This window comes from Stegostoma tigrinum, chromosome 22 (assembly GCF_030684315.1).
Source record: "Stegostoma tigrinum isolate sSteTig4 chromosome 22, sSteTig4.hap1, whole genome shotgun sequence".
In the NCBI taxonomy this organism is placed as follows: domain Eukaryota; kingdom Metazoa; phylum Chordata; class Chondrichthyes; order Orectolobiformes; family Stegostomatidae; genus Stegostoma; species Stegostoma tigrinum.
Genome location: NC_081375.1, coordinates 22,168,174 through 22,194,949, shown reverse-complemented (window position 1 = coordinate 22,194,949; position 26,776 = coordinate 22,168,174). Strand labels below are relative to the sequence as shown.

The 26,776-nt window shown below is 39.0% G+C and overlaps 1 protein-coding gene across 4 annotated transcripts in view; it reads left to right on the top strand.

Annotated features, from left to right (window-relative positions):
• card14 (caspase recruitment domain family, member 14) overlaps positions 1-26,776 on the top strand; it is a 100,442-nt gene that overhangs the window by 31,735 nt on the left and 41,931 nt on the right. For all 4 annotated transcript variants that reach the window (XM_059653550.1, XM_048555098.2, XM_048555099.2 and 1 more), the window contains exons 2-10: positions 7,297-7,518; positions 8,612-8,749; positions 14,146-14,471; positions 16,899-17,069; positions 17,557-17,676; positions 20,577-20,702; positions 21,972-22,124; positions 24,741-24,860; positions 26,568-26,698. In XM_059653550.1, the coding sequence (XP_059509533.1) occupies positions 7,308-7,518; positions 8,612-8,749; positions 14,146-14,471; positions 16,899-17,069; positions 17,557-17,676; positions 20,577-20,702; positions 21,972-22,124; positions 24,741-24,860; positions 26,568-26,698 (1,496 nt within the window). In that variant the 5' untranslated portion in view covers positions 7,297-7,307. The remainder of the gene's footprint in view (positions 1-7,296; positions 7,519-8,611; positions 8,750-14,145; positions 14,472-16,898; positions 17,070-17,556; positions 17,677-20,576; positions 20,703-21,971; positions 22,125-24,740; positions 24,861-26,567; positions 26,699-26,776) is intronic.

Below are 26,776 nucleotides of genomic sequence, written 5' to 3'. Positions count from 1 at the left end.
CTAAAACAATGATCATCTTTGATAAGATTCACAATAAGTAGAATGTATACAGTATCACTAATAAATGGTAACTGCCTTAGTGCTGAAGTGAAAAGGAACAAAATGAAAAGAAATAGTTTATAACTTTGCTACTGAAGTACGTCAAAGCAATTGATTAGTCTGCTGGTGTCCCCTTATCCTTGCAGGAGACAATGAGTGATTCAGGTTAAATTCTGTTGGAAATCCCAAAGGTTCAATTTTGAAAATATAAGAAGAAAGAAATACAAAAATTTATTCACAGATAGTAGGAACTGCATATGCTGGAGAATCTGAGATAACAAGGTGTAGAGCTGGATGAACGCAGCAGGCCAAGCAGTATCAGAGGAGCAGGAAGGCTGACATTTCAGGCCTGGACCCTTCTTCAGAAATTTCTGAAAATTTTCTGAAGAAGGGTCTAGGCCTGAAACATCAGCCTTCCTGCTCGGCCTGCTGTGTTCATCCAGCTCTACACCTTGTTATCTTTAATACAAAAATTTACTTCTTTTTATATCAACTTTTAAAAATATTGAATTTAATCAGTTTAAATTTACAGTCTGATTGTATTGCTTCCATTCTGTGCCCACTTGTCTTCAAATAAATCACTTTTAGCCTGAGCAAAATCCTAACACTTAGTGTCCTTAATTTCTTTGAACTGAAATAATTTGAACAACATGACCTCTGAAAGTCCGACATTGTTGCAGTACTCAGATTTTCATGGGTTTTTTTTCCAAGCTTCCATTAGTATAATCACTTCCACTACAGGCAAAATCATGTAATTATTTATACAGAAAACAAAGTATTGGATATGCTAAGTTAATTACCTATTGACTAATTAAACCAAAGAGTCAAATTACCAAGAAAAGTTAAGAACTGATTATTACAAAAGTACATTTCAACCTTTGAAATACTTTTGTGAAAGCAGACTTGCCTTTACTCTCCATGGGAAAAATATCATCTGTCAAGCACTGATTTATAGCTGTGGGAAGAACTTGCATTTATAACATTACAACAGTACACTGAGAACAGGTATTGTTTTATGTGTTGTTCTACCTCAGAGCTCCAACCCAATTATAGAAGTATCAACAATCACCCATTAGAACTTAAAACAGAAAGCATTGGGGATTGTTAGAAATTGAGAGAGTATATGTAGAGAGACAACCAGTTCTTGCTTCAGGTTGAAGTTATTTCATCAGAATTTCTGAAGTTTGTCAAAATGATAATGAAACATTGACTCTGCTACTTTGTCCACATTTGCTATCAGGGTTGCTGAAATCTCTAGCATTTTCATTATTTAATCCATATTTTCCAAGTTGATAGTATTTTTGCTTTTGTAACTACAAACTGCTTCACACAAATTACATTGTTACGTCAATTCTGGAACTCACCAGGTTCCTACTTTGCATGTCAATTACATTGCTTACTTTAAACGATTAGATAATCCATTCTTTTTTCCCCAAAAATGAATTCCCTTGTTTTGAAGAAGTGAAACAAAGAAGATTCTTAGGAACAGCAGTCTAGGCCTGAAATGTCAGCCTTCCTGCTCCACAGATTCTCAGGGGCGCTTGACAGAGTAGAGGTTTTTTCTCCTTATGGGAGAATGTAGGACCATAGCGATGTACAGCTTGGAAACAGACCCTCGGTCTAACTTGTCCATGCCAACTAGATATCCTAAATTAATATAGTCCCATTTGCCTATATTTGGTCCATATCCCTCTTAAACCCTTCCTATTCATGTATCCATCCATTTGGCTTTTAAATGTTGTAATTGTACCAGCCTCCACCACCTCCTCTGGCAGCTCATTCCTTACCCGTACCACATTCTGGGTGAAAAGGTTGCCCTTTTAAATCTTTTCCTTAAACTAATACCATCTAGTTTTGGATTTCCCTACCTTGGCTACTAACCCTATCCATGCCCCAGAGGACATAATCTCAGAATAAGAGTTGTATATTTAAGACAGAGAAGACTAGCTTCTCTCACAGGATAGTAAATCTATGGCATTCTTTACTACAAAAGGCTGTCAAGGCTGGGTCATTAATTATATTCAAGGTTGAGGTATACTTTTAATCAGTGAGGGAATCTAGGGCTCTAGAGAAAAGGTAGCAAGGTGGAGTTGATTATCAGATTAGCCATGATTTTATCTAGTTGTGGAGCACTCAATTGGCTGAATGGCCTACATTTGCTCTTATATCTTCTATTACTAAATTAGTAGCTTCTGTAGCCAGAGCTGGTTCTTTCTAGTGTTCAGTTGCACTGCCAAAGTTGACTTTGCAATAATCAATATTCTATGAATAAAGTCCCTTGATGTTGGGGTAAAGTGAATCTCATTACAGAACAATAAAAGTCACCATTACTGTGTTCCTGATGCACTTATCTGGATTTCCTGATCAGTGGTGAAGTAACATTTTTTATTGCTGACATGGAAGAAAACTGCCCATGACTGCCTCTGAGCTATGGATTTCCCCTTTCCTGACGGCTGTTTGAATCTGGTGCTAAATCAAGGGAATCTCCAGGCATTCATCAACCAGACTAAGCAGCCAAACAGAAGCTCAAAGGCATTCTCTTTTAGCATGAATTTATATCTTAATGAGTAACCCATTCAGAGTGTACCAAATACATTAATGAATATCAGACAAGCTTCAGATAGAGATCATAATGAAAATACAATTAGCACAGCAGCTATTTAAGTTTACCAGATGTGATTTTGGCTGCGAGTTCTCAGTGATCTACCTCCTGAAATGATTCCTATCTTCAGAGGTAGCTATTGCAGTCCAAAACTGAAAGCCGACGACATTGACCTTTTCTCTTTTACTTTTCTTCTCAAGTCTTTCAGTCCCATTGCCTTCTCCCATGACCCAGTCACACATTATTTTATTTCCCCCATCTAGTAATTTGCTCACGTCCCGTCCTCCAATCCCAGATATCCTTACCCTAAACTGTCACCATACCTTTGTCTTCCTAGCTCCCTTATGCTGTTGCATACTTGACTCCCTCCCTCAAAACCATGGCTACCTCTGTCCTTCACTTGCTATTTTCCAAAAGGCAGATCATAGATGTGCTCATAGCCTTAAATCATTCCTTATGAGCAATTCCAAGCGTTCTTACCTCCTCTCTTGCTGGCTTTGCCACCCAGAACACTACAGTTTTATGCATCTCTTTTCCATCTCACTCACCTCTCCCAACACTAGCCTGGCAGCGGATCAATAACCAATGCTTTTCTCTTCATCCGGAATAACTTCACTGTTAAACCTCCTGACTTCCCATATTGTTCCACCCTGCATGACTTGCTTCACCCAAAACATTTATCATGATGATACGACCTTTATTGCTAAATCTTAGTCTGTCCCTTTGCTACTTTAGCATCTTCCTTGTGTCTGAGCAATTCCCCCACATTCTATCCTTTTCATTTCTCCTTTAAATTTTTCATGCTATCACTGCCTAAATGAATATTCTTCTTTACCATGTGTGGCTCAGTGGTTAGCACTGCTGCCTCTCAATGCCAGGGACCTAGGTTTGATTTCACCCTCAGGCAATTGTCTGTGTAGAGTTTGCACATTCTCCCCGTATCTGCGTGGGTTTCTTCTCGGTGCTTCAGTTTCCTCCTACAACCAACGATGTACAGGCTATGTGAATTAGTCATAGGTAATGCAGGGTTACAGGGATAATGTAAGGGGATGTATCTGGGTGGGATGCCGTTCATAGGGTTGGTGTGGACTTGATGGGCTGAATGACCTGCTTCCACACTGCAGGGATTCTAAGATTCTATGCTGGAACCTCATCATTCAGGTATCCGACACTGCCTCAACATTGAAACTACCCTTTACAAAGTCATAATTGCCTGTGCTGTTACTTCGGCAGTGCTGCACCTTCAGTCACCAATCTTCTCTACTTGTCTTCAATATAGGCGACAGATAGCCACCATCCATCTCTAGCAATTTTCCTCCATTGTCCGGCTTACTAAGTCTCTCCTTGCTCTATTTCATTCCTACCTGTACAGGCGTAGCTAGAGAATCTTGAGTAATAAATTCTTCTCATTTTCCACAATACTGTTCTACCTCTGGAGAGCTCAAGGCTCTATTTTTGGCTCCCTCCTACTTCTCATTGACATTATCCAAAGACTTGATATTTTGGTCCACATGCACACTGACACTACTCCATTACACCACACCACTAATTCCCCCACATCACTTCCTTTGTGTTGTCAGGCTGCTTACCTGATATCTAGTCATGATGAGATACACTGTACTTGAGTTAATCTGAAACACTGAAAGTAATCATCTTTGGACTCTACCACAGGTTCTCTTTCCTGACTATTGTTCACAATCCCATTGTCATACTGTATGCAGAGTTGAACTCCTAGCCTTATAACCTCTCCATCATGGAAACATTTGTCCTCATCTCCATCATATCACTGTATTGGTATTCTCCTCAGCTATTAAAACCGTATCCAGGTTTTATTGCCCCCAGTCTCAATTGTTTTAAAGTTTTCCTGGAAAGCCTTCTGTTCAAAACCGATCCAAAACTCTGCTGATTTCATCCTACCCCATGCCCTCAGTTTTCTTGTTGGCCTAAGCTTTGTTCGCCATAAGCTTTGTTTTGTTGTAATTAATACACTATCATGCTATGCCACGCTCTGTTGGAATTACAATGCACTGTATTTAAGCAATATTTATTTCAATCAATGTCTTTGTGGGAGATAACAGCGAATATGCATGACGCACCCATTCAGAGAGCATCTGGTGAACATATTGCCAGAATTCCTGGTGTCCAGTAAGTGATTTCCATCCGGAATAATTCAAATCACTATTTTGACATCTGTGATTTCCTGCAAAGCACAACTTGTACATATTGTTAATTGCTGGAATGCCACATCTGTAAAAAACAGCCCTGCATTCTCCCAATATGTCCTATTGAACATAATTTAGCAGCCTCTGCCCGAAACTACGTTGCATGTGTCTCCCACATGTAGCCACAAACCAGAAAGAGCAATGCACACTTACACATAATCTTACATTGCTCTTCAAGAGAGACCATCAGTGAAGAGATGCTTGGGAATTGGTAGAGGTGTAGAGAGAAAAGCCAACATGCTTCATATATTTTCAGACTAAACCAAGATTGTACATTTTGTCCAATCAGCCAGTAAATCATCCAGATAAATATTCAGAAATTTCTACAGTGAATACATTGTGCAGTTAATGGAGTGTCAAGTGAACTTACATTTTCCATTGTCTTCTCGTTATGTACCCACCAGGTCCTGATGTAAAGTAACAGTGTCCTGATGCATATCCAACTGGTGACTAATAAGAAACCACATAAAAATGATGAGCAGAGAATGTTCAAAATTAGTCATAAACTCCTACACTGAAATATTTTTTGTTATTCAGATATGCTGACAGATTTCTGTATCATCATGTACACATACATATAATTAGTCAATGTCAGATAGCTTTGTCACAATGAATTAGTACTATAATAATGAGTTGTCATGTCAAGTCACACTTACTGGGATAATTGATTTATCAGCAGTGGAGACATAGTTTAACATTAGGCAGTACTGAAAAGCAGTCTGGGATCTGGAAATACATACATAGGGATCTCAATATTTTGAGGGGATTGAGGAGCATTGCACTTGGAATATTTAATGCAAATCCTAGAATCTGAATTTACCAGGACAGAAGTGAATATCAGTCGCTTTCATCAGGTTTTAGTCATTTCTCATTAGCAGATTTCTGGATGCTTTCCCTGTTTCTGCCCCATATGTTTCCTGCCACTTCAACTTTGATTTATTGCTTTCAGAATTTTGAGTTGGCCAACATATTATGGTGAAAGCATAAAAAGGAAATGAGACAATGAAAAATAATATGTAGAATACTTAGTATTACCAGAAGAGACATTATTCCCTTTCCCAATCTCCTTGCACACAATCATTACCTGATAACTGAGTCATTATGGGCAGATATGGAAGATGAGTGGGGAAATGGAGCTAGTATGACTCCTTAAAGATTCCTGTGTACAAGATAAATGCACACTTATTGAAACCTAATGTTTACAGTATCTGAGGAAGTGATGTATCCTGTTCACTAACTCAATCGGTTTACCAAAGCCTTGATCCTTAAGGGACCTCTTGTTAGGCTTCAACTAACTATGTTTTGTTTAAAGTATGCTTAATTGAAACGAGTGAGCTTTATCATTCCACATTCAAAGATTACTTTCTCTGGAGGACACCAATCGCCACCATATACAGCATCATCACAACACAACTCCACCAGCCTCTGCTCCCTTCCTACTCAATCAGCCATTTTTCCAGTTGACTGCAGTCCTCCAGTTACATGTGGGCTCCAGCAACACAAGGCATGGACCAGTATTCAATTCTGCCTCACCAGCACCTATCGATATCCATCACTCTCTAGCCCAATGGAAATGAGGCCCAAAGTCAAAATCAGGCCTCAACATTCATGTGCAGAAATTGATCAGGATACCCAATGATTGGTTCACCACTGTTTTTATGTTGGATATTTGAACAAGGATGGATATTTCAAATAAAGGTTTTAACAAAGATATTAGAAGACACAACAGACAATGATCTGTTATTGTAAAATAGGTAACATCACCAAAGTTTGTTTAATTTTCATCATTATTTTGGATATTAGAAATTCCAGTTGCTCAGGTAAATAAATTACAGCTGAATCGTATTCACAAAGCATTTTGTGAAATTTCATAGCATAGAATCACACATACAATCATACAGTGCAGATAAAATCTGTTTGGCCCATCAAGGTTGCACTGATCCTCCCAAGAGCATCACACCAGGATCCACCCACCATATTCCCATAACTCTGTATTTACCATGGCTATTCTACCTAGCCTGAACATCCCTGCACACTATGGAACAATTTACCATGGCCAATCCATCTAACCTGCACAATTTTGATCTGTAGGAGGAAACTGGAACACCCAGAGGAAACCCACACAGCCACAGGGAAACTCTGCAAATTCCACACAGACAGTCACACAAGGCTAAAAGCAAATCTGTGAGGCAGCAGTGCTAACCATTGCACCATGTGGCCAAATTTCTTGGATCACAGTGGTTTGTTTAAATCCTCTAAATGTAAAATAGTAGCTATTGCGTCTCATAGTGTTACACCTTCAATATTAAAAAAAGTTATCAAAGCATTACCTCATTATAATGAGTTTTCAGTGAAATCTGTACTTCATATGCCAAATGTAATATGGAATGATTGTATATGTGTTTTTACACCCTCTAACTGTTCCTTTTTTAGCCTTATTCATCATGGACATAGCTGTCTCAGAAGACAAGGAAATAAAAGATCTAGATGAAGAATCAATATGGGACCTGATTGAAAGCCAGCGCCATATAATCACGAGCAAGGTCCGCCCCTGTCACATCACACCCTTCTTGCGCCAGTGCCGTGTAATTGGGGAGACAGATGAAGAAGAAATTCTTTTTGCCCCCCACCTTAACCACCGGTATATGAGAACTGGTAAATATTTCTAAACACAGTTCTAAACATAATAAAATAAATTAGCTATGTTTGCGTGGAAGTGTAGTGATTGTAATGAGGTCAGCCAGGTGGACCTCCTAGAACGTAAGTTTCCTGTTTGAGGCTGTTGATCTAATCCAATCAGAGAGCCCGGGCTGACAGGTATAAAGATGTGTGTCAGAGGTTCTGATCAATGGCTCTGAGGAAGCCAGATCAGTGTCAAGGTCTCTCCATGTTTAAGTAAAGGGTGAAGCCGTGCTGATATACCAGCCCCGTTGATTTATTGTCAGGAACACAACACTTTCCATTTTGTCAGATACTTTTAGCTTGCATGTGGTGTCGTTAGGTTCATTAGAGGCACTTTCCATCAGATATTCTTCAGTTTCTCTGAGTGAACTTGGCAAATAAATACCACATTATATGCAATCATATGCTGTTTCAAGGCTGCCAAAATCTCATTCCATATTGGAATCTTGCAGCCAAGTGCAAAGTCTGAGCTGCATTTAAACATAGGCCATGGATATGAAAGATTGGTATCTACCCAGTGGTCAATCTGATCTGTTGATGTAAGGTTGTAGACAAAGTCCAATTTGTAATATTCCATCAGTGCGTTCTGGTCCTGATTAGAAATTTGAGATGTGCTATCCAGTGGCTTAATTGCACATTCCACAGAAGTTTGGTTGTCAGTCTCAAAAATGTAACAGAATGGATGATGGGAAGGCTGAATGACCTTTTCTCATTCTATATTTTATGTTCTAAATTTAGCAAATGTTCACTTGGGTTTCCCTGGTAACCAGGCAGAAATGACACACTGATTTCCTCTTCCTAAACCAAAAGCACTGAAATCAATTATTGTGCCTGCAGCTTCGGCCAGTCTGAAATCCACAAACTCAACCCATTAGTCAGACAAAAATCATTGATGTACATGGGCGTAGTCTAACGATTTGAAATTATATTGTACAATCATTTTGATTTTTACGATAATTAAGATTCTTTATGATTAAATATTGATCCTTAAACCAGTCACAAGTTAGAAAATTAATTACTTAGCACAGACAGTCAAAATTATTAATGTGTTACTTTTAATCTCCAGGGCACATGCTCGATCTCTTAAGAACTCGGGGAAAGAAAGGAGGTCTTGCCTTTTTGGAGTCTTTGGGATTTTATAATCCTGAACTTTACACATTAATAACTGGGAAGGAACCCACCCGGGATTGTAGCAGCATGCTCGGTAAGGCTAATCTTTTTTAAACAAACATCCCATTGCCCATCCTCACTTCCAGGCTATGCACTAACTACGAGAATGTGTAGCGATCTGCTCTTTAGTGGCCACTGACATTTTTGCAACCCAATTTTTACGAGGAACATCAACTAGATAGCATCCTGCCTCTGAATCACAAAGTTGTTATTTCAAGTCCCATTTCAGGCTTTGGATGCAAAAATCAAGGATAACAGTTCAATATAGTGCAGAGGGAACGCTGCACCAGTGAAGGTGCCAATTTCTGGATGAGATGTTAAACATCTGCCAACTCGAGTGGATGTTAAATTATCACGTGGCACTGTTTGGAGGAAAAACAAAGGAGTTATCCTCAGTATCCTGTCCAATCTTTGACCTGCAATGACCTGGTCAATTTCACATCGCAATTTGTGAAAGTTGTTCTGGACAGATTGGCTGCTATCCTCCTGCTATTGGTGACTGTGCTTCAGAAGCACTTGACTGTAGGGGTTTTGAAACATCTAGAGACGATGATTTTCACACTTTTCTTTCATGTGGAAAGACGATATGCCTTTGTATATTTTCTCTACTCATTTACCTGCCTGAATTTTAGAAATTGACTGACTGTGTGAATCCGAGTGCCAATGATCTGGCACTGCAAGGCTGTGCCCTCAATAAGGCTTTATCTAAGTTATTGTTAGTTTTATATGTAAGAACATAATTATAGATGTTACTTGTAAAAGTAAAGTACTTATATGATTAAACAATGTTAAAAATTACGAATGCTTTCTTAGCATTATGGAAATAGGGCTAGCTGAATGTCATGTGCAGACAAAGTAAGATTTGGATGATTTGGAACTGAGTCTAAAATCTAGAGATCCATCGGCAATGAACAATTCAAAACATGGTTCACCTGAGCAGTTTTGCAGGAAGAGGATGGTCGGTATCGAGCTTTACTTTCCCATGATTAGGTTGATCTCCTCTTGCTGACTAATAAATAATTGGCTATGGTACGGTTCTCCGTACTTTGTAGATAATCGTTTAACAGTGTCGCTCTGATATGACTGAAAGAGTACCTTACACACGCTCTTACTGCCACCCGCAGGTGCATTGTAATACTCCAACATTTTAGATCGTACGTCTGCATATGAATATTTTTCACTGGATTTGCATCTCTTTTCACAGGCAATGCATCATTCACAAATATCTTCCCTACTTGCTAATCTTGCAGTCTGAAGATCAGAGTGCTCTATAGATTGTTCAACTTAGCATGTTGCCTATGGAACTGCAGCAACATTCTTTTTCTGTACTTCTTTGTAATAATTGTCCCTTGAAAAAAGACTTAGCTTCTGATATTTTTCTTCCCTATCCTCTATTTTGTTTCTTTGAAGGCATTAGCTCTTCTGAAATAAGGTTCTAAGCGGCCATTCTCCGTTTGTCAGTTTAAACTGAGAACCGTCAAGTGATTTGACTGCATTGGGCATTTATTAATGAGCCAAATTGTGCACTAAACCACAATACATACACGGTTTCTTTTAGCAGAAGCCACTGAATAGCAATCAGAAGTTGGAACTCCCAATAGATTTTCCTTCCGATGAGACCAATTATAATGTTTTAATGCCGCCTGGCTAAACTCAGCAGCTCAGCAATGTAGGTATCACGAGTAGATTTTCGGGGGAAAGATAATGCCAGAGTTCTAATCATAATTGTTCAGGTATGACTGTAAATTTCCAGAAGGCAAGAGGAGAAGTAATCTTAATTTTGATGCACATGAAATCTTCAAGCAGCTTTGCAAAGGTTATATTTTAATCATGATAGCTCTAATTTTGACAATCAAGGGAAAATCCTACTAATTTGCATTTACAAGACTAAAACGTATATTTCCCCCTATTTTCTTTACTTTACATTAATATACTCCCATTTACTGTTTGGTCTCTTATAATTTACTGTTTTGTAACAAAAACACATTTATAATCACCTTTTCACATGTGTGCTTATATTTATATCTCATTGACATATTTATAATATTTAATTTAATTAATTATAGGCATCTACAAGCAACATTAAAATTACATTAAAGTTAAAACTAAAGGCAGTGAAAATACAAAGCAAATCAGGCATCTGTGGTGGAGAGACAAAGGGTGATAATAGTCCTTCCTCTGTAACTACACTGGCACCATCCCTCACATCTTCTTCCGTCACATTGATGACTGCATCAGTGCGGCCTTGTGCTTCTGTGAGGAGCTCGAACAATTCATCAACTGCACCAACACCTTCCACCCCACCCTCAAATTCACCTGGACTATTTCTGACACCTCCATCGCCTTCCTGGACCTCTCCATCTCTAACTCTGGAAACTGACTCACAACTGACGTTCATTTCAAATCCACTGGCTCCCACAACTACCTCAACCACACCTCCTCTCACCAACCATCCTGCAAAGATGCTCCCAAATCCTCTGCCCCTGCCGCATCTGTTCCAGGTATGAGTCATTCCACTCCAGGACATCCCAGATATCCTCCTAATTTAGGGACCATAATTTTCTCTCCTCCATAATTAAAGATGCCCTTAACCGCATCTCCTTCATTTCCCACACTTTAGGAACAAAGAAAATAGCATCACAAGAACAGGCCCTTCGACCCTCCAAACCTGCACCGACATGTTGCCCGTCACAACTAAAACCCCCGACCCTTCTGGGGACCGTATCCCTCTATTCCCATCCTATTCATGTGTTTGTCAAGACGCCCTTTATAAGTCACTACAGTATCTTCTTCCACTACTTCCACCGGCAGTGAGTTCCAGGCACCCACCACCCTCCGTGTAAAAAACTTACCCTCATACATCACCCTTAAACTTTGCCCCTCACACCCTAAACTTATGCCCCCTAGTAACTGACTCTTCCACCCTGACTGTCCACTCTGTTCATGCCATTATAATCCTGTAGACCTCTAACAGGTCGCTCTTTACCTCCGTCATTCCCGTAAGAACAACCCAAGCTTCTCCAACCTCTCTTCATAGCTAATGCCCTCCATACGAGGCAGCATCCTGGTAAATCTTTTCTATACCCTCTTCAAAGCCACCACATCCTTCCAGTAGTGTGGCAACCAGATTTGAACACAATATTCCAAATGCAGCCTAACTAAGGTTCTATAAAGCAGCAATATCCCCTGCCAATTTTTTAACTCAATGCCCCAATAAACTCCCCCACCCCAATACCAATAAGGATAGATCCCCCTTAGTCCTTACATACCACCCCGCCAACCTCCAGATCCAAGGCATCACCCTCCGACATTTTTGCCACCTAAAATCAGACCCCACCACCAAAAAGATATTTCCCTCCCCACTCCTGTCTGCTTTACAAATTCATTCCAAGACACCCTCATCAGCTGTATACTCCACACCAATTCCTCCACCACACCAAGTACCGTTCCCTGCAACTGCAAGAGGTACAATGAGTGCCCCTACACCTCCCCTCTTGCCTACATCTAAAGCCAAAAATAATACTTCCAGATCCAGCAGAGATTCACCTGCCCTTCATCCAACCTTATATATTGCATCTGCTACTCCAGATGTGGCCTCCTTTATATCAGGGAGACTAAATGCAGATTCTGGGACCACTTTGCAAAGTATCTGCCCTCTGCATGCATCAACCAACCTGACCTTCTGGTTGCCATCCATTTAAATTCCCCCTCCCACTCCCCTGACAACATGTTCATCCTTGGATTCCTCCACTGTCAAAGTGAGGTCAAACATAAACTGGAGGAACAACACCTGATATTTCGCCATAGAAGCTTACAGCCCAATGGCCTTAAAATTGACTTCACCAGCTTCAAAATCCCTCCACCCCCAGCCTTATTGCCAGTCCAGCCCTTGCCCTGCTGACCTGACCTAACTTGTCCATCTTCCTACTCACCTATCCACTCCACCTTTCCCACGGACCAATCATAATAGCCCTCGACCTTCATCCACCTATCACCATCTGTCCTACCATTTCCCCAGCCCCAACCACCTGCCTCTATTTATTTCTGGGCATGCCCCCAAGTCTTGATGAAGGGTTTCAGCCTGAAATGTTGACTTTCTTGCTACTCGGATGCTGTCAGACTGACTTCCAGCCTCACACCTGTAGACAGAGATAACATTTAAAGTCAATATCCTTTCGTCTGAATTGGGAAGAGAGGTAGCAACTTCTAAGCAAATACAGAGGCAGTTAAGGGATGGAAGCATGTAACGGAGTGGCATGTAGACAAAGTTAACTGCAAAAAAGATGATGGTGATGGAACAAATATAGAAATGAAAGGTAATTCTAAAGAAGTAAATGGCAACCACAGAATCATTATCAACACCTGAAAAAGTTGGTGGGGAGGGGGGTGTAATTACAGTCTGAAATTATCAAACTCAGTGTTCAGTTCAGAAGGCTGCAAAATTCCTAAACAAAAGTGGAGGTGTTATTCCTTGACCTCGCATTGGGCTTTCTTGTGTCAATGTAAGAGGCTAAGAATGGAGTATGTGAGGAGGAATGAGGCAGGGAAATAAAGGTACAGGCAATCCGCTTGCAAAAACTGAATGGTGGTGTTCTGCAAAACAGTCACCCAACCTACAGTGTAGAAGAGACTGCATCATAAGTAACAAATTAAATATACAATGCTGTCAGAAGCACAGTTTTCACCTGGAAGAAGAGTTTATGGCTTTGGATGGGAGGAAGAGAAGTGGGTGTATCTCATTATTATATTGAAAAGGGTTTTAGATATTTAGGCATACCAGAGCATTATGAAGTGATCCGTCCCTTATGGTGATCTGTCCACAGGTATGGGATGGAAAGATTTACCCAGTAACAGTTTATTATGTGAATTCACTGCACAATAGTGATGGTAATAACCTATCAAAGTAACTGTTTTCTTAGGCTATATATTGGGTAGCCATTAAATCAGTCATGTAGACGGTACAAATCAGCTTTTGGTTTTAAAATTAGTCCTTCGCATCATGTCCAAATACTTTCAAGAATGATATTAAAAAGTGTTTATGCAACACAAAATGATACTATGCTGCAGTTGCCATAGACTTTTGTGGACACCATCTCAACAGGTACTGATAAAATGTAAGCCAGTTTAGCAAAACATGATTCTTAGATAATAATCAACCACATTTCCAACTGCAATTCAGAAACCTAAAACTATTATCAGCATATGATTCCAGCCCTGCAAATATCTTATTTCTTTGCTCTCAGTTTTACTTGACAGTTTCTTAAACTCATGCATACATACTACTGGCATTCTGGTCATTGATCTGTCAATATTTTGCAGTAAATGACAAAACTGGAATGTGTCCCAATCACGCTGTCGTGCAGAGGATTCTGATAATGGGTATTCAAGAAAGAGCACTAAAAATAACCAATTTGTGTTTTTTTGCTGCAGTTGAGAAAGGAAATTTGGATTTAATTCAGTTTCTAATGAATGAAGTGATGAAGGCTCAGAAATGGCTAAGAGAAGAGAAATGCCACAGACATCGGTTTCAGGAGAAAGTTCGAAGCTTGGAAGACCAAAACCAGCAACTGAAGACTGAGCTCAAGGGTTTGAAGGCAGCTGAGGCTAACTTGAGCAGAATTAAGATGGACTGGAATCATCACCATGACGAAATGATTCGGCTGAAAGAGGAGAACTATCAGATATTAATGCGATATACAAATACTCTGCAGGAGAAGGAAATGTCTGTGACACGGAGCAGAGAGCTATATCAACAGGTATTGCTTTATTGTTCAATCATATATTTCTACCTTCATGTCGTAACCAGGTAATGTTCTTATATAACCCTAGACCTTTGATCTCTGATGGCGATCTGGGATGGCAGGGGTTAGGGAAGATGTCAGTTTGTTATCTTGATGCTGTAGGCCAGTCATGCATAAATAAGGAAGCCAGGTATCAAATGTAGCCTGCCAGACATTCTGAAACACTAACCTGGCTTAGTCAGCTTCATTAATAAGCCTTATTACCAGCCTCCGGCAGGGTAATTTTGGGTGCTGCTCTCGACTATGCAGAAAATTCTACTTTAGAGAGATGATGCAAGTCAGCATGTGAGGACAGAAAGAATGAAAGAAAGGGAGAGGTAGAAAATAAAGGCAAGAGAAATAAAGCTAATAATGAAAGAGGAGTTGCAATGTGTTAATATCCATATGTTGCAAGTTAGCAGTATTGGCTACATTGTCACAAAGAGCTGCCAAGCAGATGCTCACTGTATTCAATAGGGATTGAGGCAATTAATGCCACGTACCTTGCTTTTTGGATTTTTTTGTAAACATTGTGACAGTGTTTTCTGAAATGAAAGATGATTGCTCTACTCATCATGACATTATGCAAAGGATGACACATTGGAGTAGAAATCCTTTTGCTAGCACGCAACCAGTCGCAATATTTAGAGTACCTGAGCACGGTCTGCAGTATTTATAGGCTCGTACAAATTATTCAGCACAATTCACTGCAAGCAATTCTGGCAGACATAGTACCGGAATAACATTCAGTAGAAACTTGTTTCAATGTAGCAGAAAATCATGGAAAAAGGAATGTTTAGTCTGTTCGTAATACATGTCAGAAATAAGTAACAATTATGTTCTTTATCATTTGAAATGAGTGACCAGAGTCAATCAAGGGCAAAGGCATAGAGGCCTAAGTCTACATTGAAGTATTCAGGAAAACAATTCTTCTCTCTGATCTCTTGGTGAAATGGATTTTTATAAGATGTTGTTAGAATAACTGAAGAAATTTTTAGAGAAATTTCATTTGATTTGAAACATTATGCAGCTGTTATCAAATGATATAACACTGTTATCTATGTGGATCATGTGTACAGTGCTGAAAGGCTCTTGTGTAATTGTATAAATAATTAGATACAAACAAGGAGATGTGCAGCAAAAGAGTTTTATGAGCATGATGCTGTTCCCTCTGCCAACAGTTAATAAACTTTAAAAAAAGGTTGTAGGTCATGAATTAGCCTCATCCCTCAATGTTACATTTCTGTCATATGTTTAGTCAATGGCACTAAAATCAATTGATTCAAGTAAAGTGGAATATTGCAATTCTGGACAAATACGTCGTAAAAACTCTTCCATTTCTGCTTGCATATTTCTTAACACAGAGGTAAGGGCAGATGTTGAAATTTGTAGATTTTGTAGAATTCTTGTTCATTTGTAATTTTGAGAATTTGCTACATGTGACTCAGAAACCAGTAGTAGTTGTTTACATTCTGTCAATACAAATAGTCAAAGATTTGTCCTTGAGATAGTAGGAACTGCAGATGCTGGAGAATCTGAGATAACAAGGTGTATAGCTGGATGAACACAGCAGGCCAAACAGCATCAGAGGAGCAGGAAAGCTGATGTTTCGGGCCTAGACCCTTCTTCAGAAAAAAAAATTGTCCTTGTTGTTTGCCTTTGTTATTATTGTTGTAATGTTCAACTGAGATATGTGAAGATTAAATTATAACAAATTTGATGTCTTCTTTCTGCAACCTACTTACGGGATTGTAATAAATTTACATTGTCAAGGTCATGTGGGCTGCATCTCTACCCACTGATTTATTGAGTTATCCCAATCTGGACCCCGAAATAGTCACACAACATAGACTGTGGGTCATCTATGAACAAGAATATAAATGCAAACTGAATGAATCTCTAATAATTACTAAGCAGTGGTTAATTTTAAAATTGAAAACAATATGCTATAGTTAAACCAGCTGCTCAGCACTGTTTCACTTCAGGATTTAAGAACAAACTTCATCTGTTAATAGCAAAAGGTAGATTGACACTATACATTTTAGAAATAGTTGATTTATCACTTCTTTCTTGCACTTTTAAAAAAAAGTTCCTTAAAATTTGTGGTAAAGTTTCACACAATTCAAAAATAATTATTAAAAATTAACTAACTTATGTATATTTAGAGCAGAATTATTTAGTAAATCAGACTGTGCTAACAAATCTCTTTGTTCTCTGCTGAAATAATCTGTATTAAGTTTTTTGTGTAATTAATGTTTTGCTATAATCTCATTGCTAAATCAGTATGTTTGGATGATGTTGTCAAACAGCAACATGAGCGTTGCTGAATAGATAATCTCTTCAAATATTCACAAAATATCCCAAAAATGATTTCATCATGATCCTTTTTGACTTAATTAAAAGGTGGATGATCTTCGGATGGAGAATAAGAAACTAAAACTAGAATTTGATGTTGAGCGAAGAATGTCCTCCAAGCTGCGTGAAGCATTCAAGCCTAAAGAAGACCAACTTTTAAACTTAAAAGGAGAAATTGATAAACTGAGGTCGAGGATTCAAGAGTTGCAAATAAACCCAGTGAGTATAGTGCAATGTGTGTAAGTATCTATCATTATCTTTCCCTCAAGCTCTCCTCCTTAATTTAAATTTCTCTAACTTTCAGATTACCTCAATGATACCATCACCTTTGGCACACTACTGTTATTTTTTGATTTTTCTGCCAATCAGAATATAAAACTTTGATTTCCTCTCAGAGCTCAGATAACTGATATTTATAATACCCAAGGGACTCAAAAAGCAATTACAAAAGAAGAAGGCACGGTTCATCTTTACAAAGCATTTTATGTAATCTCAGGATATCCTAATACACTACAGAGTCATTCAAGTAATTTTAAGGTGTAATCACTGTTGAAATGCGATGTTTATTGTTGCAAAGTCCATTGTTATTCAAGAAGCTTAAAGGGAATAACATAATGAAAGAAATATTTGTCAGGAAAAAACTTTCAATGATAATTTATGGATTTTTATTTTAAAATTATGTAGGTATTCAATATTTTTTAAACAGGTGACTGTTGACATGTTGGAGCAGGAACGTATAGAAGCTCTGGAAGACAAGCAGGATCTAATGAAAGAGATGAGTTCACTGCGGTTGGAGCTCGATCAGGCTGAACGTCTGAGGAATGAGGTGTGAGCATCCTAAAGTTAAACGTTGTTGAAAGTTTTGAAAGACGCATTGTAAAACTAGAAAACCACAGGGAGAAGCAAGCACTTCTGACATTTAATCATTTATATTTGTCCGTTAGATATTTGTACACACAGTTTTTTTTCTGAGGAGTCTGCCAGATTTCTTGAGGGCTAATTTTCTTTAGTTTTTCAGGGGGTCCTTTCTCATTCTCACTAACACATTTATTATGAGATGCAGCCTGTGAGTGGAGGGGTGGTTCCTCACCATTTCCTTCCATCCTGTTTAGAGGGGTAACCTTTCTCTGATTGATAGCTAAAGGAATGCATACTGCATGTGCTCAATATGTTTGTCCCTAGCTGGCAAGGAAGATGCGGTCAAGTGAGGGAGCCATAGTTCTCGAGAGAGGTCGAACGCCTGGTTAAGAGGAAGAAGGAGGCTTATGTAAACTTTAGGAAAAGAGGAATGGAAAAGGCTCTAGAGGGATATAGTTTAGTCAGGAAGGAGCTGAAGAAGGGGCTTAGGAGATCTATAACGAGGCATGAGAAAACCTTGGCGGATCAGATCAAGGAAAAATCCAAGGCTTTTTACACGTATGTGCGTAACAAGAGAATGACCAAGGAAAGGGTAGGGCCGATCAAGGATTGTAAAAGGAATTTGTGCACAAAGCCTAAAGAGATAGAGGTCCTTAATGAATACTTTTCTTCAGTATTCACAACTGAGAGGGACCTAGTTGTAGGGGAGGACAGTGTGAAACAGGCTGGTAGGCTAGAGGAGGTTGATGTTAGTAAAGAAGATGCTAGGAATTTTGAGGAACTTGAAGATAGATAAGTCCCCTGGGCCTGATGGAATTTATCCATGGATTCTGTGGAAAGTGGTGGAAGAGATCGCAGGGCCCTTGGTGAAGATCTTTTCATCCTCACTGTCCACAGGTATAGTGCCAGACGATTGAAAAGAGGCAGATGTCATTCTGTTGTTCAAAAAAGGGAATAAGGATAACCCCTGAAATTACAGACTATATAGTCATACATAAGTGGTGGGCAAATTATTGGAAAGGGCTCTGAGAGATAGGATTTATGATCACTTGGAAAGGCACAGTTTGATTTGTGATAGTCAGCATGGATTTGTGAGGGGTAGATCATGCCTCACAAACCTTTATTTAATTCTTTGAAGAGGTAACCAAACACGTGGATGAAGGTGGAGCGGTAGATGTGGTATACATGGATTTAAGTAAGGCATTTGATAAAGTTCCCCATGGTAGGCTCATGCAGAAAGTAAGGAGGCATGTGAGTAAGGGAAGTGTGGCAGATTGGATTCAGAATTGGCTGACCCTTAGAAAACAGAGGGTGGTAGTGGACAGAAAATATTCAATATGGTGCTCAATTACGAGTCATGTCCCACAAGGATCTGTTCTGGGTCCTCTTCAATTTGTGATTTTTGTAAATATTTTGGATGTAGGAGTGGAAGGGTGGATTAGTAAGTTTGCGGATGATACGACGGTGGGTCACATTGTGGACAGTGCAGAGGGCTGTTCTAGTTTACAATGGGACATTGATAGGATGCAAAGCTGGGCTGCGAAGTGGCAGATGGAGTTTAACCCTGAAAAGTGTGAGGTGATTCATTTTTGAAGGACAAACTTGAAAGCAGAATACAGGGTTAACGGAAAGATTTTTGGCAGTGTGGAGGAGCAGAGGGATCTTGGGGTTCATGTTCACAGTTCCCTGAAAGCTGTCACCCAGGTGGATAGAATTGTTACGAATTCGTATGGTGTGTTAGCTTTCATTAACAGAGGGATTGAGTTCAAGAGCCGTCAAGTTATGCTCCAGCTATGCAAAAGCCTGGTTCGGCCACATCTGGAGTATCGTGTCCAGTTCTGGTCACTTCATTGCAGGAAAGATGTGGAACCATTGGAAAAGGTGCGGAGGAGATTTATCAGGATTTTGCCTGGAATGGAGGGAAGGCCTTACGAGGAAAGGTTGAGAGAGCTAGGGCTCTTCTCAATAGAACGACAAAGGATGAGAAGTGACTTGGTAGAGGTGTACAAAATGATCAGAGGAATAGATGAAATGGACAGCCAGAGTCTTTTTCCTCAGGTGGAGGTAGCAATTATGAGGGGACAAAGTTTTAAAGTGAACGGAGGTAGATATCAGGGAGACGTCAGAGGTAGGTTCTTTACTCAGAAAGTGGTAGGGCGTGAAATACATTGCCAGAGAGGGTAGTGGAGTTGGCCTCATTAGGGACATTTATGTGGCTATTAGATAGGCATATGGATGATAACATAAGGTAGCGGTGGAGGTTAGACAATTTCAGGTTTTGGGTAAAAGTTCGGCATAACATTGTGGACCATAGGTCCTGTACTATGCTGTACTATTCTATGTTCTATGTTCTGTTATTGTTCCTGCAAACTTTGGCTGTCAAAAGCCTTTGCCCATTCCTAACTTTCTGTCAAGGACCAAGCCACTGGTGTCCTTAGGTTTCCAACTCAATTTCTCAACCCATCTGCCACTCTGACATCAGAAAATGACAACAGGATTATTAAATGATTAGAAATCCCTTTTCTTTTCAGAAGCAAAGGTACTGAACAATGACAAAAAGCAAAATGCATTTCAGCAACTGGTTAGTCCATGCAAATAGTAAATTTGCCACAACAGCTTGCATATATGCAGTGCGACTGACAATGGATCAATGTCCCTAGCTGCTTTACAATTATGAAAGCTTTCACTGTGCATCCTAATTGCTGTCTTCTATCGAACTTAATATGGAACTAATCCATCTAAACTTTAGCAACCTGATATCTTAAGTTTCATCTGAACGTGTTCCTTTCAGATGAGCCTTTGTTTTGGAGTGAGGTTCCCATGAGTTCAAAATATTTCAACCTGTTTTACTTTCTTCTATACTGCCAGTACCTGGACGAAAAGGAGAATATGCTGATGGAATGTGCTACTCTGAAGATTGACTGTGATATGTACAAAGATAAAATCACCTCACTCCAGACACAAGTGTTCGAGCTGCAGAAAGAACGTGATGAGGTAAATAAATTATAACTATCTCCTCATCACTGAAGGTGGTAGTTTCTGCAGCAGTATTGGTGTTATCATGTTTTTAGTGTCTCAGCCAAATGGTCATGCTTCATATATGAGGCCCTTTGGGGAGTATCAGCAAATTATTCACTTAATTCAATTAATTAGTGACCTTTTAAGGGCACTTATTTATCTATTTAAGGATATCAATCATTGTACTGGGCTTCGTATAATAATTACTTTTCATGTGTTTCAAAATTGTTGAGTACATATTATTGCCATCTGAAAGAGAATTGTATTTGTCTAAAAAGGAAATGATTTAACTAATTAGGCTAATGACACATAGATACTAGGAAAGACGATAATGGTATGAATAATGTTTATATTCAAGTGTTTGAACAGGCAACATTGGCAAATGTGGTACATATAATATCTGTAAATATGTACATTAATTATTGGAGTAGGTAACATGAAGGACTGAGATAAATAATATTTAGGAAGTTACAGCTTTAAAACATTATTAATGTTGTTAATGTTACAATGGTACTGCTTGAGCTGCAGTGCGAAACATTTATAAAGATATTTTTGTCAGAAGAATCTCAGTGCTCCACTTGAGAAGAATCCATCAACTCGAAACTAAGATTGATCAAACATTTCCAATTGAAAGCCCTTCAAAATAAATTATTTCTATCCCCCCATATTGGGCTTGCTTGCACAAAATAAAATAATCAATTTCTTGGAAATAATAGCCTGTTGATATTATTGTTATCATGCTGATGTTGATGTTAACTGAAACTTTTTAAATATGGATATATGATTAAAAGTAGAAATACATAGAGGTTACAAAGTGGGGATGAAGCATTTGACTCCTACATAGGAACACACAGTCCAATCACACTTACCCATCTAGTCCCAATATCCCTTTATCTCCTTTTCCTTTGCAGAGAAGAAATTAGATAAGTTATGAGGATATCTTTTCATCTTACATTTCAAGTTGGATTGTGAATATGAAATAATGTCCTTACTTTGTTTGTATGCTTGATAACCAGAAACACCATTTGGCATTTTAGTTCTGAAACCTCAGGCCATGAATACCAAAAAGGTTTATTATTGGAGTCAGTCAGTGCATGTTGGAGCATTGTCTTAATGATAATCAGTTTAGTGTAAAAACTTCTGTAACTATAAAGCTCCTTGAGCAGCATAAATTTTGAAGTAGCCATAAACAGGCTAATCATGAGGGCAATGCGCAGTAAAAGATTTTTTTTTAACTTTCCACAGGCTTATTCAGCCAGGGATGAAGCACAATTGCAAATTAGCAAAATGATCATGGACAAAGATTTATGTCGTCGCCAAGTTATTGAACTACAGGACACATACCGTGAGTTGAATAAGGAGCTGCTGCAGTTAAGATCAAACAGGAACAAACAGGAGGTAAGGCCCTATCTGTTTTCAATCACAATTAATAACATAAGTTGAGACTTCCATTGAGTCTTGAAATGAGGTAGACAGAGACCAAATCTAACCTACAAAGATGACCTTCTAAAAATATTGACAAGTTTTTCTAACTTGTGTTCTCTACTGTTATAAAATTTCTTAAGCACAAAATTCAAGAAAAGGGTTGGAGACCCAGGGAATGTTCCCTTTCATTTAGCCCAGGGAATTCCAGGATTTCCAGGGGTTACAGAGCCTGACCTGGAGCTGCAGTAGGCATAAGTTCTTTGGAGCCAATTAAGTGAGATCACAGGTTGTTTTGCATTTGATGACTTTCCGTTTCAAAGTCATGGTGTTGTGACTTATGCTTGAGTCCTTATCCAACCATGGACACTCTAGTGATACCATACCAGGCTAGCAAATTTCTTCATTTTTCAAGATTGATTGGTAGCCTTATGGTCCCGTCTGTGCCTTACTTACCCCTTATAGCTGGAGGCAAATTAAACAGAAGATAATACTGGCCAGAGCCTCAGTTGTGTGACTGAAGACCCTGGGAGTCAAAACTTCATGAGCCAGAAACAAAAAAAAATGCTGCACAAATGTTCAACAAGTCAGTCAATTTCAGTTGAAGGAATAGATGAGCTAAAGTCTCAAGTGTGATTTCTTAGTTAAAACTTTGCTGATGGAAGCTCCACCCATGAAACATTAACATGCCTGTGTTCCCTATAGCTTCAGATAAACATATTGAATTTACTCTGCATTTTATTCTCATCATGTGATATTATTGGGAGCTATGTGAGTTGTTGCACACAGAAAAAGATTTATAGATGATTTCATCTTTATAGAGAAGGGGGAAGGCTTGATGTGGGCAGTCAATGAAGAAGTCTGTTATTATCGAGGATTACATAGACGTTACAGGATGGATTGATTTGATTGAACCAGTTTATGTAATACAATTTATTCTTCATGAGTATTAGTTTCTGCCCTCTTTTCAGATATGAAAAAATAAAGATGAATTTGAGCTTAAATAGTACATTCCACAATATGTCCCAAGGTGTTGTATAGCCATTGGATCATTTTAAAGTGTAGTGACTGTTGTGATAGAAGAAAAATGGCAGCCAATCCGCACAAATAAAACCATGAAGTAATTTTTTGGAACAGTTGCATTTTGGTGTTGTTTGAGGAATGGCTTATGGCCAATGCACTGAAAGAACCTTTTTGCTGTTCTTAGTATAGTATTATTGGGATATTTTATCTCCACACAAGCGAACAGGTGAGGCTTTTAGTTTAAAATCTCATCCCAGTGATGACACCATCACCAACACTCTCCGGCACCACATTAAACCTCATGTCTAGACCTTGTGGCTAATGGAGAATGGCATGAATGCATAATCTGCTGACATAATTTAGATGTCCTATTTGACCATTACAAATACCTCACACCATGTTGTTCTCCATATTAACTTCATGCTGCTGCTGATAAACTTTGTTCGTAATGTAGACCCTCCTCTTCTCTGAGCCCTTGAAAATGAAGTTACTTATTTAGAGTTGTACAGCTAGCAATAAACAATGGGGAAATGATGGCCTAATGACATTACCACTGGACTGTTGCTCTAGAGATCCAGGTAGTGTTCTGGGGACCACATTTCAAATCCCAGTCATGGTAGAATTTGAATCCAACAAAAATCTGGAATTAATGGTCCAATGATGACATTGTCGATTGTTGGCAAAAACTTACCTGGTTCACTAATTCCCTTTGGGGAAGGAAACTGCAATCCTTAACTGGGCTGGCCTACATGTGACTCCAGACCCACAACAATGTTGCTGACTCTTAACTGCCCTCGGGCATTTAGGGATGGGTGGTAAATGCTGGCCTGGCTAGTGATGCCTACAATCCTGTATCCAAACACAATGTTGCTGGAGACTGAGAAGGATTGCACTACAGGAGGAGCTAAGGAGATTCACCAGGATGCTGCCTTGGTTGGCACGTTTTACCAATGAAGAAAGGCTGGATAAGCCCAGGTTGTTTTCTTGAGGGAAGAGAAGGCTCGGGGAGGGGGAATCTGACTGAGGTGTATAAGGTTATGAGGGGCATGAACAGGGTGAAGAGAAAGTTGCTGTTCACCTTAATAATAGTGGGGCATAATTTTAAGGTGAAAGCAGGAGGTTTAGAGGGGATTTGAGGAAAATGTTTTTCATCCAGAAGGTTGCAGGAATCTGGAATGCAGTGCCTGGGAAGGTAGTTGAGGCAGACAACCTCACAACTTTTAAAAAGTACATGAACCACGCTCAAAATGTCAATGTGATTAATGTAGTTAGGTCAATGTAGACTCAATGGGCCAAAGAACTTTTCTATGCTGTATGACTCTATGACAATATTACAGGGTGTACCCAACTGAAACCAGGCACCGAAAGCGTAACCTTTAACATACCAACGATGAGCTCTGTTACCGTTTGGATGAATAAACCTAATTTGAATCAATGATTTTTTGATGAAACTAGTGCTTTCAGTGAAGTTTACTGTTTACTTAATTATCGACTTGAAAAATCCAGATAATATTAAGATGAATACAAGGGTAAAATTCACTTTCATTTTTTACCTTTATTCCTTGACAGAAAGTAACAAATAATAAAACCCCACTACGTGAAAAACCCAAACTGAAGCGTCTGCAAGCAGTGAATCCTAGGACCACCAGCTATGACAGTGATGAAAGCAGTTGCAGCAGTCAATGTGATGTATGTCTGAGCGAACTTCTAATACATTTAGAATAATTGTTCAAAGAGAGGGAAAGTATTGTGCTGCTGAAGTTCTGTGGACTAGCCTGGAAATTATTCACGTTTGCAATGAAAATAAGTCAGACTGAGATTCAAATTTAAAAAGGATTTGGATCCAGACTTCATTTCAACATAATAATGGAATAATACACAGAATTCATGGCCAATCATACTAACTAGTCTATAGCTGTGCTTATGCATTATAAGAACATCCTTCCCCCAACGATCAAAATATATCCTTCTACTTCTTTCTCTGTCAAGTAGTCTTTTGGTACCTAAGCCTTTCCCCATAATGAATATATCATTATAGAAATAGCAGTAGTTCCAAAATTGCTTTGTTTGGTGAGTTATCTATCACAAAAAAAGTTCTCAATGTCTTCATGAAGCTTTTTAAAATATTGTTGCGTGCAATCGTATAGTATTTTAACATTTGGTTCTTGTATAAATTTTAACTCGGATATAATTACAAGTAGGCATATAGAGAGAGGTATGCTCACAAATATGTACACATACATCCTGTGACATGTCACTGAATCACGTAGATAATGAAGGGTTAAGATTCAACTCTTATCTCTTGATGAGTTAGTTGAACTGAGGTCAGACAAGTTCTGGAGGATTACAACTGACTCTCATATCGTTGAGTTAGGAAGAAGAAAGATCAGATTGAGTTCCTGCTCTTAAAGTGTGTATCTCTAAGCATCAGCTACTGTCATAGTGCACAGACATTATTCCCAATACAGTATGGAACAGACATAATGAAACAGCTGGCCATTTTCTGTTCTTCAAATGTCACCTGTTCATTTCCCTTTCTTCCAAATCTTACTTTTAGCCTTTCAGTAATTTCCAACCTGATCCAGAGTGAACCTTGCGACTTGTTCCCAATTTATTTTCTTCTGCGTTTTAAATCAAAATCTTAGTTTTCTTGAAGTGCTGTTGGAGTCTGTGAGGGAGAGAGTTGCCTGGAGGATATATGAAACCACCTTGGCCCATAGGAGTAGATCATTCTGCCTGTACCATTGTATCTCAACTTAATTTTCCCAGCTTTGAGCCGTATCCCTTGATAATTCATTCTCTCTCTTTCTTTCCTGTCTCTTCAGGTACCATACTCCAGGTGTTGGCCCATGGTATTACTTGACAAATTATTGCAGTGGTTTGTCAATGCTTTCTCCAGACTCTGGCTGACTGTAGACTCTCCCCTCTTACTACCTGTCATAAGTATATCGGAAGGTTTTCACATTGATTACCGAACAGACTGGCTACAAAATGAACACACACCATATTGGTCATGACATCCCAGTGAGGACCTAAACTCTCAGCTTCTAGCTCAGGGACACTATCACAGTACCACAATACCTTATTACCAGGCTAGTGTGATTTCCATCATATTTTGCGTTATACCTAGATCATGGACAATACCTCCAAATGATAACGCTACCAATCAGAAATCCATTGAATTCAGTCTTGAAATTTTCAAAGGAATCAAGTTTTCTGGAGGTATTTCCAGATTTCTACCATCTTCGGTGTGGCAAAATTGCCCTCTGATTTCACAGTGAAATTTCTTCACTGTAATTTTAAGAATGTATCTGCCATCCCCAATGTTTTATTATGAGTCTTTTACATATCTGTCTTGCGTTATATTTCTGATGCACCATATTGTTTCATTTATAGCTTTATCTGCATCTAAAGAAAGGCAAAAGCTGTGAGTCAGTGAACAGAATGAATTCTTACTTTGTCGAGCCACCCAGCAGGGAATCTCTCTACAGACGCCAAACTGAAAATACTGAGGAAGAATCATCCAGGTGAGAGAAACAGCAGACATACCTTTTGATGATAGCAATTTGCTAAAGCATCATTACCATAATACTGTAAGAAACTTT